Source organism: Crocodylus siamensis, chromosome 1 (assembly GCF_052110815.1).
Source record: "Crocodylus siamensis isolate JL-2025a chromosome 1, ASM5211081v1, whole genome shotgun sequence".
In the NCBI taxonomy this organism is placed as follows: Eukaryota; Metazoa; Chordata; order Crocodylia; family Crocodylidae; genus Crocodylus; species Crocodylus siamensis.
The window spans coordinates 55,791,095-55,811,217 of NC_143395.1; the positions used below are offsets into that span (position 1 = coordinate 55,791,095).

The 20,123-nt window shown below is 43.9% G+C and overlaps 1 protein-coding gene across 2 annotated transcripts in view; it reads left to right on the forward strand.

Moving 5' to 3' along the window:
• COL19A1 (collagen type XIX alpha 1 chain) overlaps positions 1–20,123 on the forward strand; it is a 424,680-nt gene that overhangs the window by 164,274 nt on the left and 240,283 nt on the right. For both annotated transcript variants that reach the window (XM_090034633.1, XM_090034628.1), the window contains exons 14-15: positions 5,914–5,967; positions 7,096–7,131. In XM_090034633.1, the coding sequence (XP_089890759.1) occupies positions 5,914–5,967; positions 7,096–7,131 (90 nt within the window). The remainder of the gene's footprint in view (positions 1–5,913; positions 5,968–7,095; positions 7,132–20,123) is intronic.

Consider the following 20,123-nt stretch of genomic DNA (forward strand, 5'->3'; position numbering starts at 1 on the left):
CACCATAAATGCACAGATACTAGGGTCTACAGGGACCTCAACAGATCATAGAGTCCAACCCCCTGCCTGGACAGGCAAATGCTGGGGTCAGATTACACCAACTAGGTGACTATCCAGCCTTCTTTTAAAGACTCCCAAGGTAGGGGAGAGCACCACCTCCTTTGAAAGCTCATTCCAAATTTTCATAGATTTCATAGACATTTGGGCTGGAAGGGACCCCAGAGGATCATTGAGTCAAGCCCCCTGCCCAGGGGCAGGAATTCAGCAGGGATCATAGGATCCCAACAAGATAAACATCCAAATGCGTCTTGAAGGCGTTCTAAGTGGGTGCTTGAATCACCTCCAGCAGCAGTCTATTCCAAACTTTGGGGGCCCGAATAATAAAGAAGTTCTTCCTTATGTCCAGCCTGAAACGGTCGCAGAGGAGTTTGTCACCATTTGATCTTGTCAACCCTTGGAGCACTCTGGTGAACAGATGTTTCCCCAGATCCTGGTGTACACCCCTAATAAACTTACAGGTGGCCACCAGATCGTGGCCTCAGGCTGTGCTTTAACAGGCTGAAGAGTCCCATGGCTCTCAGTGTCTCATCATAAGGTCTGTTATCCTGACCTCTAAGCATGCGCATGGCTCTCCTCTGCACTCTCTCAAGCTTCTCCACATCCTTTTTGAATTGCGGAGCCCAAAACTGGATGCAGTACTCCAGCTGCGGCCTCACCAAGGCTGAATACAGTGGGAGAATGACATCCTGAGATTTGCTTGAGAAGCATCTATGGAAGCAAGCCAGTGTTTTGCTTGCTTTACTTGCCACAGCATTACATTGAAGGCTCATGTTCATCCTGTGGTCAGTGATGACCCCCAAGTCCCTTTCATCTGTAGTGCTAACCAGAGTAGCGCTGCCGAGCCTATAAGCATGGTGCAGGTTTTTCCTCCCAAGGTGGAGAACCTTGCATTTTTCAGTGTTAAACACCATCAGGTTCTCATTCACCCATTTCATGAGCCTGTCAAGATCTGCCTGGATCACCTTCCTGTCCTCAGGTGTGGATGCTTTACTGCAGAGTTTGGTGTCATCGGCGAACTTGGCCAGACCGCTTCTGACACCAGTGTCTACATGACTGATGAAGATGTTAAAAAGTAAAGGCCCTAGGACAGAGCCATGAGGGACCCCACTGGTTACAGGGCACCATGACGTTTGACTTGCATCAACCACCCCTCTCTGGGTCCTGCCATGGAGCCAATTCACCAGCCAGCAGATCGTGGTGAGGTCTAGGCTGCAGTTAGCCAGTTTAGCTAAGAGGTGATCATGGGATACCAGCTCAAAGGCTTTTTTAAAGTCAAGATATACAACATCAATCTCTTCCCCCTTGTCCAGATGATAGGTCACCTGGTCGTAAAAGGAAATGAAATGGGTCAAGCAAGACCTACCCACAACAAACCCATGCTGGGTATCCCTCAGGATATTGCCATCAGCTAGCCTGTATAGGATGGCCTCTTTGATAATCTTTTTCATAGATTTCATAGACATTAGGGCTGGAAGGGACCTCGGGAGATCATCGAGTCCAGCCCCCTGCCCAAAGGGCAGGAAGTCAGCTGGGGTCATAGGATCCCAGCAAGATAAGCATCCAATTTACTCTTGAAGGTGTTCAATGTAGGTGCTTGAACCACCTCTGCTGGCAGACTGTTCCAGACCTTGGGGGCTCGGACAGTAAAGAAATTCTTCCTTATGTCCATCCTGAAACGGTCTTGCAGGAGTTTGTGACCGTTCGACCTCATCATCCCTTGGGTCGCTCTGGTGAACAAATGTTCCCCCAGATCCTGGTGGTCACCCCTGAGAAACTTATAGGTGGCCATCAGATCACCCCTGAGCCTACGCTTTTCCAGGCTAAAGAGTCCCATGGCTCTCAGCCTGTCATCGTAAGATCTGTTTTCCTGACCTCTGATCATGCGTGTGGCTCTCCTCTGGACTCTCTCAAGCTTCTCCACATCCTTTTTGAATTGTGGAGCCCAAAACTGGATGCAGTACTCCAGCTGCGGCCTCACCAAGGCCGAGTACAAGGGGAGAATGACGTCCCAGGATTTGCTCGAGAAGCATCTATGGATGCAAGCCAGCGTTTTGGTCGCTTTACTAGCCGCAGCATCGCATTGCAGGCTCATGTTCATCCTGTGGTCAATGATGACCCCCAAGTCTCTTTCTTCTGTAGTGCTAACCAACGTAGCACTGCCGAGCCTATAAGGGTGCTGCAGGTTTTTCCTCCCAAGGTGGAGAACCTTGCATTTTTCGGTGTTAAACACCATGAGGTTCTCGTCTGCCCATTTGCTGAGCTTGTCCAGGTCAGTCTGGATCACCCGCCTGTGCTCTGGCGTGGATGCTTTGCCCCAAAGTTTGGTGTCATCGGCGAACTTGGCCAGTCCACTCCTGACTCCAATGTCCACATCGTTAATGAAGATGTTGAACAGTATGGGTCCAAGGACAGAGCCTTGAGGGACCCCACTGGTCACAGGGCACCACAATGAGTGACTGCCATCAATCACAACCCTCTGGGTCTGACCACGGAGCCAATTTCCCAGCCAGCGGATCGTGGTGGAGCCAAGGCCACAACTGGCCAGTTTGGCCAAGAGGTGATCATGGGATACCAGATCAAAAGCTTTCTTGAAGTCAAGATATATGACATCAACCTCTTCTCCCTTGTCCAGGTAATAGGTCACCTGGTCATAGAAGGAAATGAGATTGGTCAAACAAGACCTACCCACAACCAACCCATGCTGGCTATCCCTTAGAATGTTAGCCTGGGCCAGTCCCTCAAGGAAGGCCTCCTTAATAAACTTTTCTAAGATCTTCCCCAGGATAGAAGTCAGGCTAATGGGCCTGTAGTTAGCCGGATCCACTCTCCTCCCTTTTTTGAAGATCGGCACCACATTGGCCTTCTTCCAGTCTTCGGGCACTACACCAGAGTGCCAGGAGTTTTCAAAGATCTGTGCCAGGGGCTGGGCTATGACGCTCACCAGCTAACCTCTGTCTCATCCTCCTACTCACCCACCACGTCTTGATGGTAAAATTATATTCAGGAGGACGGATGACTTCTGGAGTGAGGGTCAGTCTGGCAGGGTCACTGGTCTGCAGGGCTACACCTTCCTACACCCTTCCCCTTTCCTCTCAGGCTGATGGTAGCTATTCCCAAATTATTGTGGGGAATGCCTAGTAACGTCACTTCTCAGGTTTCCCCAAGTTCTTTAATTAGCAGCTTCTTGGTCTCTTTTTTCTCTGGCCAAATTTCTCTTTGGCTCAGATAGTTGGGTAATCCTTGGATCTACTCAATTAACTCTTTCCTGTCTCTTCCCAGCCTTGCCTCGAGCCTTACTGACTTAATCTCTTTGAATATCTCCAGATGCAGGATATAGAGCCCTGCTTAACCATAAATCAAACCCTCAGGGAATCCTTCTTCCCAGCTTTTTTCATTTAAACAGGGAAAGTAAAGGTGAGTTTTTTTGTCAGTGGTGTGGCAAGGAACCATTGTCACCTGCTCAGGCCCTTAAAGTGGCAAGTAGTGAGGCAGCCTGCAGGTGACTGCAGAGCCAATCAGGCAGTCACATGACAGCCAGCTGGCCACCTGATTGGAGCTAGGCTGTGGAGCCTCAGCATAAGAGCAGGCCCTGAGAGGCAAAGCCGGGGAGTTGCTGCTGGGATGCTTCCAAGTTAACATTGCCCAGCTGGAGCTTCTCTGCTCCCAGGAACACCTGGAGGTCTGGGTAGGAACTGTGAGTATAGAGGAGGTTCCTAGGGACCCAGTAGGGTCCCAAGCCCCAAGGAAAAGTCTATGGGCCTAAGGAAAAGTTAGGAAGGTGCTTGTAGCTTGTGGGCCTATACAGGGGCTAGGCAAGACCCTGATTAGAACTGGAAGGGGCTGAGGCTGGAGGCTCAGGTGAGCCTAGTTGAGTGAATGGCTTCCTCATACAAGACCTGTGAGGCAGCAGGCCAGACCAGCTAAGGATGGCTTTATGGTGGGGCCCAGAGTGGGACCCTGGCTGTCTAAGGAGATCAGCTGCTGCTTCACTGATGCCAGAAAACCCCGATTGGTCAAATCAAGGAGGCCAGGGCTGAAAGGCAATTAAGCCCACCATGAGGGGTAATCCAGGGCTGCAAAGAGCCATCTGGCACCCTGAATGGCCTAGAGGTGGAGCCAGAGCCTAAAGAGGCTGAATGTCCTTTCAGTTGAGGGGGGCATCACTACCAAAGGGATGACAGGTTCAGCTGGACAGCAGGCTGGATTCAAGGAGAATGAAGTTCAGCCTGTCGATGGGACACATCCATTAAGGGGTCAGAGAGAGATGGGCCAGAGGAGGAGTGAAGTTAAGAGATGGAGACTGCAATAGAGTGCCAGAGTGAGTAGCCCAGGGAGACCATCCAGGAGCCTATAGGGGCAAAGAGAGACCAGGGCAGGTAGGCTTGCATGGATCCTGGTGAATGACCTAAAACTAAGATGCCCAGTTCTCTCCCCAGGCCAATCAGTGCAGGCTCCATGGGGCACATGTTCTCATACCCCCAGGGTCTGCCTGTTTCCCAGATTTTCCCTGGACCCTCTTCCCTGGCACACTGGGGATGTACCACTTTCCCAGACCAGACCCACTAAATTTCCTGCGAGAGCTGCCAGCTCTGCGGAAGTGTAGCAGGGACTTGGGCCGAGCCCCTGCTACAGGCGCCCACAGAACAAGACACTTAAAAATGGCAGGTGACTGAGATCTGGGATGAGCCTATGATTTTTAGACATCCCAGGTAATGGGGACTCCAGGATGAAGAAGAAGCTCCCTGATCCCAGGGTCCCAGTGCTCCAGGGCTTCTAAAAGCCATGTGTGCAGCTGGACTGTCTTGGGGTGGGCTGACAATCAGCTGATTGTCAGACTCTCAGCCCAACAGCCTGGGATCTTGAACCCACCTAGGGCCCTTGGGGCCAGTCCAAAAATCCAGCTCATTGTCAGACCTGGTCCTGACAGTCCTGTGTCCAGTTTGAGATCCAGGGCTGTTGATGCCAGGGCTGACAAACAGCTGATTGTCAGACATGGCCCAGACACCCACGGTCTTGAATGCAGCCAGGGCTGTTGGGTTTGGGTCTTGCACTGGGTGCAGGACTGTCAGACCAGTCTGACAAGCAGTTGATTTTTCAGATGCAGCTCTAAGAGCCCTGGCTCTGAAACCTCTGTGGGTTTGAGGCAGCCCTGGTTCTGAGACAGAGCCACCTCCTACTTGATTGGCAGTGGCGTGATTGGGACTGGAGGAATTTTATGCCCAATCCCAAACATTGTGCCTCCTGCCATGACTGTCTGGGCATGAGGTTTTGGATTGAGCATAACATTTCTTTGATTCCAAATACACCATCACTTTAATTTCTGTCATGGTCCTAATACTGGTGGACCATGTTCTCTGCTTCTTGAGCTATCTTTGGCTTTCTTTGGTTGGAGGAAGGGTAGCGGGGAGCAAGAGCCACTTTGACCTGTGTGTGCTAAATATGGTGTTTTACAGACAATGGTGTTTTACTGACAGTACACCAAATGGGGATTTCCAATCTCTGTACATTCAGGCTACTCCATCTGCCCAACCCTCCCCATTCTTACATATCTTCTATACCAGAAGATGCGAGGGGGAAGGGAGAGGAGGGGAGAGGGATGGCTTAGAAATGGAGTCACTTTGCTTTATTCCTGCTAAAGCACCTAAGGCAAGAATGTAGGAGGAGGTTTCTACACTTCTTGCACTACATGAAATGTACAGAACACTGAAGAATTTAATGCATTTCAAACTATTAAATGCTAATGACTTGATATTGATTTTGTTTATATGTGCTGATTCACAGCAGCAGAAAATTTTGCCCAAGACCTTTCATGGAATTCTTGTATACATCACATGCATATTCTTCTTTGCACAGGGTTTAAAAGGTGATCCTGGTATTCCTGGTATGGCTGGCCCTAAAGGAGAAAAGGTACTTATTTGTGCGTGAGGATACATGTCTGTTTAAACTAATTAATATATTAAACCATTTAGTTTATACAGATGCATATTTCATATGCAAAGTTACATTAAAAGAATGTAGAATTAAAAGAATTTTTTCATGTTAAGCACTAAAAAGTTGGGAAATGCAGTATAAGGTTATTTATGCAATCCTATTATGTTGTGATGTAGTCTTTAATTTCATACATTGCATGCAAATTTTCCCACAGCCCCCTACCTTGAAGTGCAAGATGAATGTGTTCTAAGTATGAGTTGGTATTTTGTTTTATCCCCTTTTTTTTATTTTGTATTACCCTCATTGTATTGTATGTGATCCCAGGTCTACAATCCTTATGTACCCTATTCCAATCTAGTTCTCAGTAAACAAATATTTAATGTATTTTGTTCTGAAGATAATTTAGTATACAATGTGCTTTTCTTTTCAGGAGTGTAACCTTCACTTATTTTTCTTCCGTAGCTAAATTCCATTGAAAACCACATATGCTCTTACCATGTTTTCCTACTTTAATATGATCTATCTGCATGTTTTAACTTGCTAAGTATAAATACAAATTATTCTAATAAAAATATCAACAGGATGTGTAGATTAAAAAGAAAATAAAATTGGGTGTCATGGTTATTAATATTAGACCTTCTCAAAGCCCCTCTTCCTATTTTTGTGTGTCATCCCTTGTCAAATTTATGACCTAAAGCTCAAAGCCTTATGTAGGGGCTCAGGCCCTGGGGATCTAAAATGGCAAAACACTTATAAATATGAGTGATTTTATATATGTGAGCAGTCCCATTCAGTTAAATAGAAAAGCTTGTGCATTCAAAGTTAACTTTATACAAAAGTATTTTCAGGATTAGTTCCTTAAACTGTAATTCTTTGCATTGGGGGCCTGTCATTTTGTTTTTCTCTAAAACTCTATGTATAGCTGTGGCATGTATTACAAATAAATAAATAACAACATTTCATGTTAGTGTCTGTGAACTGAGAGCATGTAGCTGACAGCTATTTCACATTTATTTATATGCCGTCTGATGTCCACTAACTGCGCTATAATTTGTGTAACTATAAACAGACTTCTGATTTGTTTTCCCCCTTTGATTTTACTAGGGAGATTCAGGGCTACCAGGACAGGCTGCCGTAAATGTAAGTGCTCTAGAAAACAAAAAAGAGATGTGTGTGTGTGTGTGTGTGTGTGTGTGTGTGTGTGTGTGTATAGATATAAATATATAAAAGGAAAGCACTCAAGCAATGGTTTCTTTTATTTGCTATCCAGATAACCTTACTGTTAAAGAAAAAAAGCCAAGTCTTTCTCTCCAGAATGCCTCTAAATTTTATGTTCATCAATAAACAATTAATATAAGATGGGATGTTCTCTTCTGTCCAGTGGCAATTTCAGTAGATGGAAAGGTATAAACATAAACAACAAAAAAGCAGTATTTAAAATGTCTTGCAAGACTTTTCTGAAGACTCTGATAAGAACATTTTTCTTTATTTTATTTGTAACACAGTGTGGTACTAGTGAGAGACTTAAACTGCTGCTTTTCAGTAAAAAGTTATATTACAAATGATTCTTTTTCCTTTAGAGATTGTGAGTGTTTTATTACTTATCTCATTTATTAGTCATGTGTCTGATAAAGTTTTTTGTGATATGGTACTATCTATCCATTATCAGGATATTGAAACTTGACATACAGGATCTGATTTTCACAAAGCTGAAGGCTGGCTTTTACGCACACAATTACAGCTATTATTACTTGTTACATTTCCTCATGCAAAGTGAGAATTTGCCTATGTACTCATATAATTGCAACACAAAGTAGATATGTAATTATACATGCATAGAATGCATGAAAATCTTGAGCTTTGTCTTTCTGAAGATCATGATCAGTAAGTCTCAGCTTCATATAGATGAGATCAGCCCTAACACTCAATTTGCAGCTCATTCCATATAAAAAGAGAGGTAGCTGTGGGCAGGTTATTCTATCTGAAGGTTTCCTTGTTATGGAGCTTGTTTTCTCACTCCATCTGCCAGAGCCTAATCTTGTTAATCTTCCAGGCATGCTGGACAGCCGATATTTTTCTTTCCTTCCTAAAGTTGTTAAGGAGAGAATGGGTTAAGGTAGTTGTATTTTATGGGCAGTCCTTCATAGTTGATGTGGGAAAGCACAGAAGGAGACAAGCTCTATAAATGCTTATGCCTTGGCTAGTCATCACTTTAAATGTCAGAACCAGGACCTTGAAATGAATCCAGTATTTTACAGGAAGCCAGCATGCAATGTGGAACATAGGAACTAAGAATTTTCTAGACAGACTTCTTCATCCAGTTCATTATCTTTTCTGCCACAATAGCCAGTAGCAGATATTTTAGGTCCCTGGGAAGTATTATATTTGTTGAGTATTATATGCAGGTATTATACTACACATTGTAACATGCCACATACTAAAATTATCACATTATATTTCTGTCCTACAAAGTTGCTGCTCAGTGAACAATTTCTGTGTGGCTTATCCACCATTTTTATCCAGGGATAAATTGATTTAATGTCTAGCATGTTACAGTATATTACATGATACTCACATATACAGTGTGATAAATGTAACATCTGCCAGGAACTTTAGAGGCAGGTTGAAGAAACCATATAGGGGGAAATCATAGAATAATCATCACCCGAAGAGAAAGTTTCCTATTAAACTTTGTTAGTTAGGATTATACAGTGTTGCAACACATCACTTATCAGTGAAACTTCTTTTTAATTCAGTCTACTGGTTAATATCATATAAATATCATGCATGTCATATCCATATAAATGTCTAATTATTTTTTAAGACTAACCATCATTAATATATAACTATTAAGAAAGTTTCTGTTTGGCTTGTGTCTTCAGTCCTAGATATAGTACTTTCTATTATTCTAGCCTGGACATGGCAGAAGCTTGAATTCATGTACCTAAAATTCTGTTCCAAGAGACAGAGTTGAAGCCTTCTTGGCTATTGAAGATGAAGGATTTTGAACAACTAGTGATATTTTTGATTGTAGGTAAAAACAGAACACTAGATTGTCCATTAGTAGTTAAGCAAATGCACAGAAGGCCTTGACACATGGTGAGTTAAAAGTTTTAACTAGTGTGGAAGAAATCAAACTTTGCATTGTGGTTGAATCGGAACTGACAGAGCCAGCTTTTCTTTATTTAGGGCTATACTGTGATCACAGGAGGAATTCCATACAGCAAGAGGAATCACCCTCTTGTCTGTTTCGAAGGATTTCTCGCACTCTCTAAATTCACAAGCATATTTATACTTAAGACAGAGAAAGAGATAAAAAATACGACCTTGGAGAAACAAAACAATAGTAAATTACACAGTAATTTAGGAAGATTACTTAAACAAACCATCTGTGCACAGGGTAATATATCAAGATAACCTAAGGATAACCCAAGGCATGCAGGATTTCTTATCTCAGAAAATTTAACTGAAATAAGCAGTATCAGCACCTCTGGTCTCTATCTGTTTTTCTAGTTAAATAGGTCAGAAGCCGACTAAATTTACTCCTACGGTCCCTAATTTTTTTTCCTAACAAGTTAGATATTTATAGCCATTAGAAAACTAAGCACCATTTATCTTAAATTCTACCTCACACTTACTGACTCCTACTGCAACATAAGACCTATTACAGGTCCAACAGAACTTTCCAGGGGTGGCATAGGCTAATCATACATAGACCAGTTGCAACTTACATTCTGCCAAGTTTCGTTTCTATGAAAATCTGAATAGTAAGGAGATAACATCTGAGTTGCATTCAAGGGTACCAGTATCATGGGTATTCCTCCAGTAGAATAGATAGGGACATGACTACAAAGCCAACAATGAAAGACATTTAAATCTATCCCAATTTGATTAACTAAAGACAAGAACACATTTTCATGAAATGACCTTTGTCGGTGTGGAAGTGTAGTTTGGTTTACAGAGTTTCTTATAACTGATGAGTCAAGTTCATATAAGATGGCTCAAAAAGAAATACTGAGAACTACCCAAATCACGACTAACCAGCTTCACCTCGGGAACCAGGAACTAGATAGAGGCCTTTTTCCTGTCCCAAAGGGCATAGTGGTGTCGTTGGGGCACATCCTCTTTGCTCTGTAGTGGCAAATCCTCTTTGTCAGTAGGTGCTTGGCTCACTACTGGTCTTGAGCTCTCCTGCTGGCAGGCGCTAGGCTCACTACCAGTCTGTGGAGTCTGATGCTTTCGTGCTGTGTGAAGCGTGGATCCATGTCTGGAGTCCTTCACACTTTATTGCAGTGTTGGTGGTTAGGAGTACCTTTCCAGCAAGGTTCCAGCAATGACTTTCGTTGATGGACTTTTATGTGGACCCAGTCACCAACCAGGATACAATGGCACAGCTCATCTGGTTCTTTGGGGAAAGCTGCCTGTACCTGTGAATGAAAAGCCTTAACACACTTCATTAGTGCTTTACAATAGCCCAGAATGGTATCATCAAGTGAATGTATGTCGCAAAAGTGGGAGGCAACAGGTGGTGAGGCGGGGAGCCTCATGGGTCTTTCTATTAGAATTTCATGTGGGCTAAGCCCAGTCTTTTGGTTGGCAGTAGATCTCATACTCATAAGGGCTATGGGAAGTGCATCTGGCCATTTTAGGTGAGTCAGCACAAATTTTGGCCAGTTTATTTTTTCAGAATGTCATTTAGGTGTTCTAGTTGGCCCAAGGCCTGTGGATGGTATGGGCAATGAAAGTTCTGTTGGATCTGCAGGACTTTGCAGACTTCTTTCATTATCTGTCCAGTAAAATGAGTTCCTCTCTCAGAGTTTAGGGATAAAGGAATACCAAACCTTGGAATAAAGTCTCGGAGCAACTTTTTGCTTACAGTGATGGTGTCAGCTTTTGCACGTGGGTAGGCTTCTACCCATCTAGAAAACATACATACAGTAACAAGAACATATTCATAAGAACAACATTTCTGCATTTGAATAAAATCTAATTGTAAATTTACAAATGGTCTCTAAGGTGGGGGATGTGCTGCCTTCTTTGTTTTTACAGGTTTTAAGGGAGGTAGATGTCAAGAGCAAATCATCAACATGTTGCACAAGCACAGAATTGTCTTTAAATATTATGTCATCTAGATCTTTCTTCAGAATTTGAGAAAAAAGAGAAGGGGGTTCAGTATAGCCCTGGGGCAATCGTGTCTAAGTATACTGAAGTCCTTGATACGTAAATGCAAAGAGAAACTGGCTATCAGGGTGTATAGGAATAGAGAAAAATGCAGAACGCAAGTTAACAAAAATAACAAGCATTAGGAAGATAGTAGCTGGATTTGGTACAACAGGAAAAGTAGGTAAAACTGCAGAATTTACCACACAAAGGTCTTGTACAAAGCGATAGATATTTTTTCCAGGTTTTTTTCCAGGAAGAATAGGCGTGTTACAAGGACTCTTAGTCAGGACAATGATACCTGGCTTTAAAAGGGCAGTAATAGCGGAGCGTATCCCTTCTTCAGCTTCTGGACGTAAAGGGTATTGAGCAACTTTGGATAAAGGCCTAGCTGAGTTTAATTTAATTTTTACAGGGTGGGCAGTATGGATTTGTCCTACTTCATTAGAATGCTGGGACCAGAGAAATGGAAGGACAGCTTTTATGATTTCTTCTTGCAACACAGAAAGATCAGGGAACTCAGGCTTAGGAGGTGAACTAGCTAAAGTGGCAATTACTGCCATCTCCTTATCACAGGGGACATTTAAATAAACACCATTAGGAGAGCAATAGATAGTACAACCGGGTTTAGAAAGCAAATCTCTGCCTAACAAATTAAGAGGAGAACAAGGACTAAAGAAAAAGACATGTTGATCAGAAACAGGACCAAGAGAAACATGTAATGGTTGGAAAACAGGATGAAGAACTATTTGATTTGAAATTCCCACAGCATTTACAACAGCAGAGGAGAAGGGAGTTGTGGAAAATTCTTCAGCACAAAGAGTAGAGTGGCTCGCACCGGTGTCTACTAAACATTTTGTAGAAATGCCATTTATCACACAGGAAGCAAAGGCATCATCTTGATTAAGTGGGAGAAGCAGGGCTGTGATGATGTTACTATTTCTCAGGCTGGCCTAACAGGAGGCGCCCTGATTTGGGACAGAGAACTGAGTGAGAGGAGGTGGTGTCGGGTTAAACGTTATCCCCAGCTGGCCAGGCCAGCGAGGACATTGATCTTTCCAGTGTCCTGGTTGGCCATAATAATGACAACTACCATTATTTTGGGACTGAAATCCTCCTCATCCCATCCCATGACCATGTCCCTGAACTGTCCTTGATGGAAACTTCGGCTTCTGCCCCTGCCTAAAGTCTGTAATTGTAATGACGTTAGCTTAGCTTCCATGGATTCCTTTTTCTTTTCCTGGCAGGTTGTTCAATGATTTGCAGTGGTGACTAGTTCTGCAAGTGGCTTAGTCTGCCAGCCTACAGCAATTGTGCACAACTGTTCCTGGATTTTAGAAAGAAGTCTGTGGACAAAAGCGGAAGCAACTGCTTCTGGGGCAGTTTCAGCTGCATTTTCAATACCAGAATGTCTTTCAAATACTAGTTTCAAGTGGTCCATGTAGTCTGCTGGGGATTCTCCTTTATTTTGTTTACAGTTTTGTATTTTTGGCCCAGTCAGTTTTTCTGGGGCAAATTTTAAGCACAGCCTCAAAGAGGCGTCTTCAAGCATTACAGGGGAAAATTCCTTGAAGTAATCAGGATCACTTAACTATTTAGGAGTTTATAAATTAAAATCAGCATCTTAATTTGCACCTGGAATGAACAGGAAAGTGGTGTAGATGACCTAACACAACACCACCTAAGTATCTTTTGTGAAGCACCTACCACATCTGTGGTCATCATAATGCTGCAGTAATACTATGCTATTATTAATAATAATTCTACAGTAATGCAAGGGGGCTTCTACTTTCAGAAGGTGATGGCTGTGTACCTGAATTGTCATACCCAATATAATTAAGTTGCACAAGGACTTTTTGGAGCAGTGCAAAATAGTTTTAATTCTGGATTAGTCTCTGCCCAGTCAACAAATTCAGGTCTGGTGTAGAAAGGTCTGTCTGACAGGTGGGTCACTCGAGCAGGGGCATGTAATGGAGACTCCTTAAACCTATACACTATATGGTGACCATGATTTCTAACCCTTCTATCAGAATGAGGTTCAAAACAGAAGCTACAGATCTCCAAATGAGGGTGTCTCTTGTGTCAAGGGAAAACTCCACTGCATATGCTGGCATTGTTTTAGTTCCTCTTACCACATTCCCTGTAAATTGCTTCTTAAAAAAGAGTTGATTCCAGTTGATAATTAGTACACGTCCCAGAATCAAGAACAGATTTTATGAATTACACTGCTTCTGTTAGAAGAGGGATACTTTATACCCTACAATCCACCATTAATAATTCAGGTATGTTCCTGCTTAATTTTGTCAATCAGATGAAAAAAAGAATTCAGCTTGCATGTGATAGCAGGATAGCTTGAATTTCCCTAGTCATCTACAAAACTTCATTGAGTGGTACTGGCCAAAATTCTTCTGAAATAGCTTTTGCTTCATACAGGTTGAACATTCCACCTGAATCCAAGATGTTCAAAAAATAAAATATGAAATATGCATAATGAAGACACTTTTTTTGGGTAGGGACTAGGGGTGTGCAAAGCTTCGGTCCACAATATGATTCAAAGAAGATTCAGCCTTATTCAGAGGTCAAATCACCAAATCTGAATTGAATTGGGAGGGGAAAAAAAGCCCTCTGAATCAATTTGGAAGGAAGTTTTTAAGGGGAACAGAAACTGAGAAGAGGGAGAGGGAGGAGGGTAGGGAAAGACTGACATCTCTAGCTGGCCAGTGGCTGTGATGTTTCCCTGAATCCAGCTCCAATCCACAGTGCTCTTTGGCGGGGGGGGGGGCATAGAAACAACATACAAGCCTCTCTCTTCAGCCTTTCTGTCCCTTTTGTGAGCTGTTTCTGCCTGAGCAACAGCATCTGAAAGGACTGGTTTGGCTTCCTACCTAGTCAGTCTCCTGCTTTTTTCTGTTCTTGGAAAGGATTGGATACAGCTTACTAACTAGAATCCCCCTACTTATCCCTATCCAATCCAGTTCTTCCAATGTATATTTGTTCTTGTCTCCCCCCTCCCCCCATACACACACACACTTTTAAAAAAGAAAGCTGTGTTTTCCCTGGCACTGTGATCCATCACTGTGCAGGAAAGCACATACATTACACACACTCACACACATTCTTCATAAAAGAAGAAGTAAGATAGATATTATTAAACACAACACAGAAGAAGAAGGCAGATAGAGATTACTAAACACACAAGACGTCAGACAGTCATACATCAGAGAAAAAGAAGAGATATTATTAGTTAGTTACACACCAAGACACATTTTCTAGCACAGGAAAGATTAGTATGAAACATTTTGGAAAGGCAGGTGCCAGGTCTTCTGGCAAGGAAGTGAGAGGGGCTAGAGGGTGTAGGAGGAGAGCTAGAGCTGCAAGTCCCCTCACCCCCAAACATAGTTGCATCCTCTTTCCTGGCAGCCATGAGTTTTGTGCTGCCAGTGGGAGCAAGGAGGTGGGAACAGTACCTGTCCCTGCACTTACATCACCTTCTCAGGGAGATTAAGATCAGCAGCCCACTTAACAAAGCAGAGTGGGATACCACCTCTCAGTTCTTGGTGGTCCTCAAGCCCTTCCTTGAGGCCACTGAGACTCTTAGCACTGGCAATGCCCTCATTAACCAGGTGATCCCTGTAGTGAGGGAACTTAAGAATCAAATGGAGAAGTTCCAGGGGATCAGTGTTCCTGGCTGGGGCAAGCCGCTGCCAATCGCCAGGCAGGCACTGGTGAGGCAGCTGAAAGAGGGCATCAGGAAACAGCTGGATCCATTGTGGTCCAGTATGGTCCACATGCTGGCACACATGTGCAACCTGAAGATGAAGGGGAGCATGTGCATTGGCAGAACCAAAACCCTCCATCACTGGACCGAGGTGCTGGCTAAGAGAGTCAGGGAGGCAGAAGGGCAGAGGTGAGGGGACGTGGAAGAGAGGGATCAACTTTCCTGTGACAACACTCCCAGCACCAGCGAGATTCCTCCATGCCAGCTGCTGCCAGTGTGGGCCAAGGGCATGGCTTCAATGGTGGGCTCCAGATGCACCAGACTCCAGCCTCAGGCAGGTAGCACCAAGGCTTCAGTGGCTATCTTGCCGAGGACATGGAGCCACTGGACTGTGACCCCTTGGCCTATTGGGCAAGCTGCAACCAGAGGTGGCACGATCTGGCCACGGTTGCCTGGGAACACCTGCCCTGTCTACCAACCAGTGTTCTGTGTGAGAGGGTGTTCAGGATTGCTGGGGATGTTGTGGCACCCCATTGCACCTACTTGGATCCTGGTTTGGTGGAGCAGCTGGTGTTCCTCAAGGTGAACATCCCACTGTTGGGGTTCTCCAAGCTCCACCTGCAGATGGAGTGAGTGCTATCCTCCTCAATCCATCCACATTTATTTCCATTTTATTTTTTTGAACTAGTTAATGCTCTGCTGTCTGAGCAGGAGGTGGCACTCACTGCATCACCAGCCAGCAGGGGAAAAACATGTCCCTGCTGAGCTCCCGTGCCAGGACAAACTTGGAGATATGGCCTGGGGCTAGGGGGAAGGAGGAGGCCCCAGGTCCTGAGCACGACCACTAAAACTGCCCTCTGGCAGGGTCTGAAAGCCTGGTGGGACTGCTGGCAGCACAGCAGCCACAGGAAATGCCAGGACCAAGGATCCCCCTGGTGGGTAGGAGATGCCATAACCTCCACCCAGCCACCACAAGCATGCACACAGTCCTGGTTGGGGAAAGCCCAGACCCATCATGTCTTTGACAGGCCTGAGACTTGCTGGTTGCAGTGGAGTTGTGAGGTTTCAGGTGAGCTCAGTTTAGATGCCTAGGATGCCAGCTTTTGAGTTGAAAAACCCTTTGTCAGGCTGAAGAAACACCTGCAGTTAGTGTGTGCTGTTCCTGGATGGAAGGAATAGTAAAGTAGCCAGAGGCTGGTGTGCAGTGCAGGCAAGAAAACCAGTCAGTGAAAGTGGAAACTGAGGCATCAGGGGTGAGAGAGGCAGGTTGGGGTAGAGGGGAGGTGGAATGTAGCAGCACAGGTAAAAGTGGAGAGGTACATGGGGAGTCAGATGTCCAGCAGGTTGTAGTGTGTCATAAATCCAATGTCTATATTGAGTCCATGAGTTTCTGTACCTAGGAGGCTGATGAAGTAAAGCTGTTCACCACTGCCAGTTCCTCTGCTCAGGATAATGCAAATATCACAATGGAAAATAAGATAAAGGCATACTGTATATCTCACACATTTAATCTCAGTTAAGGACCGATAGTATGGACAGCTATTTTCATTGAGTCAGCTGCCATCTGAGATAATGCCATAGTATTCATGGCATCCATGTCATCTTAAATTAATCCAAAAGGACTGTCATACATGCTGACAGTGATTGTTCAGGGTCATTTAATTCTCATCATCTATAACGCCTCAGTAATGAGAATTTCAGTCAGATCAAGTAGGCATTCTATGTTGTAACATTGTCCCAAAGGTTGCACCAAAACCAATTCTACCTCCATTCCATTCTTTATATTCTCATACTAGGTGGGTATAGTCTGTCAGATCTGATTTTGAAATAAGAGACCTCCAACTCTCTTGAAGACATGGATGCATCCAGCACCATTCAGAAGGTCTCCATTTGTGCCAAACTAAATATGTGGCTGAAGATCTCAAAGCTGATAAGGGCCCTGCAGGTCTTAGTATACATGTCATATCAGGGTCTGCGTTCATTAATAAATTGTGAATGATAATGTTGTTCTTATTACTGACTCTTCCATTAAACAATATATACTGGAGAAACAGGTCACTATTTTCCAACACTGACTCCAGATGTGACAACAAATGCAACCTCGTGTAATTTCTCCCACAATTTCAAGACTGTTTAGATGAGCAACAGCTCATGTTCACTGCTATCTTGCATGATAGATAAACTAATGTGGATATTTAAACTTTTTCTAAATTCATACAGAATTTTTCATATTTTCAGTCTTCAGTGTCTCTATGTCATAGCTTTGCCCAAAGTCTGACCCAATGATTTAAAATGCAAGTGCTTGAAATGTATTTGATACTGTATATTCAGTAAGCCTGCCAATGAAGGAGGCACAGAATTTACCTCAGTAACATTGTGTGATGACTTCTGGCACACGCGCCAGATATTGCAAGTTTTTGATGGAATTTTTATAAATTTACCTAAAAAGAACTTCTGAATTCTTTGAAAATTGTCTTCCTTTGTGAATATTCTTATACAGAACAGGCATTTTTTTCTTCTGTTACTGCCTCATCCTATATCCCCTGTGTTGTCACTGATCAGGAGCAAATGGACCAAATCTCTGTGTTCTACATATACCTAATCCAATTAAATTTGGGCTGAGTTTCATCACTTGTTTTTGTCTGCTGGGCGTATTCTAATGTTCAGGCTTTTTGTCTGACTTAATTCTTTGGAATCAGGGATGGAGGCTTACTGAAATCCTAGGATCCTGTCACCTTGGAACAAGTGTCTGAGATCTCCTCAGACCCATGGTTGCTTGTATGATTCCCTAATGTTCCACTTAGTTGTGAATACTCTAGTCTCTACATAAACTATTTCAGAGATTATGCAAAGCAAGGAACATAAGCTTAGAAAATATTTTTTTTTACCAGTGTCTTTTTATTCCAGAAAGTGTTACAGGTCTTTTAATTCAGTAAATGTCTTAACACACCCTTTCATCTCTGAACTCATTCTTCAGACTTAATGCTCTTTCAGTCAGTTCATGATTAAAATAAATTCACATATTTTAAAGCTGGATTGGAAACAGAGAGACCATTGGATTGGAAACAGAATCTGTTTAAGGAAAAGGCACAGGGATGGAAATCAAGGTGTATATACTATGTGCTCCATAGCTACAATAAGGTCCTTTAGAACAATTCTTTTTTCCTAAAATGGGACCATAAACCTACCCTAATGTAGTAAAAAAAGATGTCTCAATCTTGATTTTAGAGGTGCTGAGCTCCTACAGCCTCCAATTGACATCAGCTGGAATTGTTGGTGTTCAAAAGTTAGGATGCCTCAAGTTTGGCAGCCAATATCAGCAGCTATTTTTGTACTACTTTCATTTAACATCTTGGTGACATAAATCATTTATATTTATAAAAACCAACCTCTAAAAAGCTGCAGTATTTTTGATGGAAGGTGCAGTAAAAAGTTGCAGTGGATTCAGGTATAACAAGACAATATTGTATTAATATATGCATGTTATATTGTCCTCACCACTTTTTAAGTTAAAACTTAAATTCTACAGAAACTGATGAAGGCTTTAGAGAATTGCTATGGAGACATACTGAAAAATTTTCATGGAGTTATTAACTGAGGGAAAAAGTAAGGGTGAAGTTGAATTATTATAGCACTTTGAAGACTGATTACAACACTGCAGAAATAGATGGCCAGCTGGAAATAGTCATAGGTTTCTTGTGGCAAGTACTAAAAAAAAGATTAATGAGGTCAGGGACAGTGATTAGGGGAAAATCCAACACAATATCTGAAGTTGGCTGCATTTTGTGCTATTTTTATGTAGCCATGACTTCTATATTACATAAGCTTGTAAGAATGCTGGGTCATTCTGCCATAGATAAGGAAAAAAAAGGCAGATAACACTAGAGGTTCCTATGCCACTTAAATAGGCCTTACCATAGCAATACAGATTACAGTCTATGACAAAGGCTGTATTGTCAGTGTTTCAGTTATATACCTTATACTCAATTGAATTTTAAAACTTTGTCTAAGATAATATTTTGGATTGATAGTAGACAGAATTTTTCCTATATATGGGGTCATTTTTATTTTTTCTTAGTAAGAAAACTAGTTTGTTATGTTTATGCTATGGAAACACAAAATAATTATCGGGAGTATTTTGGGCAAGATAAATGGAAAAACCCTGATATTTTGGGAGCTAAGTCCTACAAAACAGACATTCTGGGGTAGATTTGGTATTTGTACTATTCAGGTGGTGCCAAAGGGCTATGTTTTGGCTGAAAATAGGGCTTGTCAGGGCAACTCTTGTGTAAACCAGCCTCCACTGCAATGTAAATGGCATGCTGATCGGCAGGTCACAGTGGCATGGCAGAGTCCTAATGCCTTATTCCGATCTTTCACTGGTCTAAATAATCTTGGAGACCATTCATAAGTGCAATTAATTGGAATAAGCTGGCATCATGAACTCTAGGGACTTATCTACATTGCCTTTGTGCTAACTGTAGCAGAGGCCACTAAGGCCCCTGATGAACCCCGGCCTGCCAGCAGGTAAGCAGGGGCCCATGGAGGGAGGGATCTAGTCAGCTGGGAGCAGGCTAAGTGGGCTGAGGAGAGTCACGACCCCCCCGACTCCTACTTGGCCCAGCCCTTCAGGGAGCCATGCGACCCCCCCTACAGGTGCGTGTGCCAGGCTAGGGGAAAGTCACCCACCTGTTCCTTCCCTCGTTGGAAGGGAAGGACACCCCCCTTAACCCCCCAAAAGCACTGAAGCACTGGCCAGCCCTTCTGCGCATGCGTGCAGTTTAAAAAGGGCCCAGCAATGACATAAGCCTCAGAAAAGTCCCAACTCCAGTGCGGAGACACGCAGGTGTAAGTCTGCTGTGCCCCCATGAGCCCAGGGTCCCCAGCAGCAACTCCAGGACCCCCAACAAGCCCTGGCCTGCCAGCAAGTAAGCAGGGGCACATGGAGGGAGGGATCTACTCAGCTGGGAGCAGACTAAGTGGGCCGAGGAGGGTCACGCCCCCCCAGCTCCTACTTGGCCCAGCCCCCCAGGGAACCGTGCAAACAGGCCACATGAACAGGCCCGTTCCTGGGCCTGGTGCATGAGTTAGTGCGGGAGTTAGAGCAGGAGGGCGAGTGGGAGGTCCTGCCTGTGAGTCCCCCAGAGTACACAGTCCCAGCCGTAGCCAGCCCACCAGCAACATGACATGGATGGGCACACTCCACACCCTGAGGGTCCCCTCGGGGTCTGCGGTACCCCCCTCTGGCACCTAA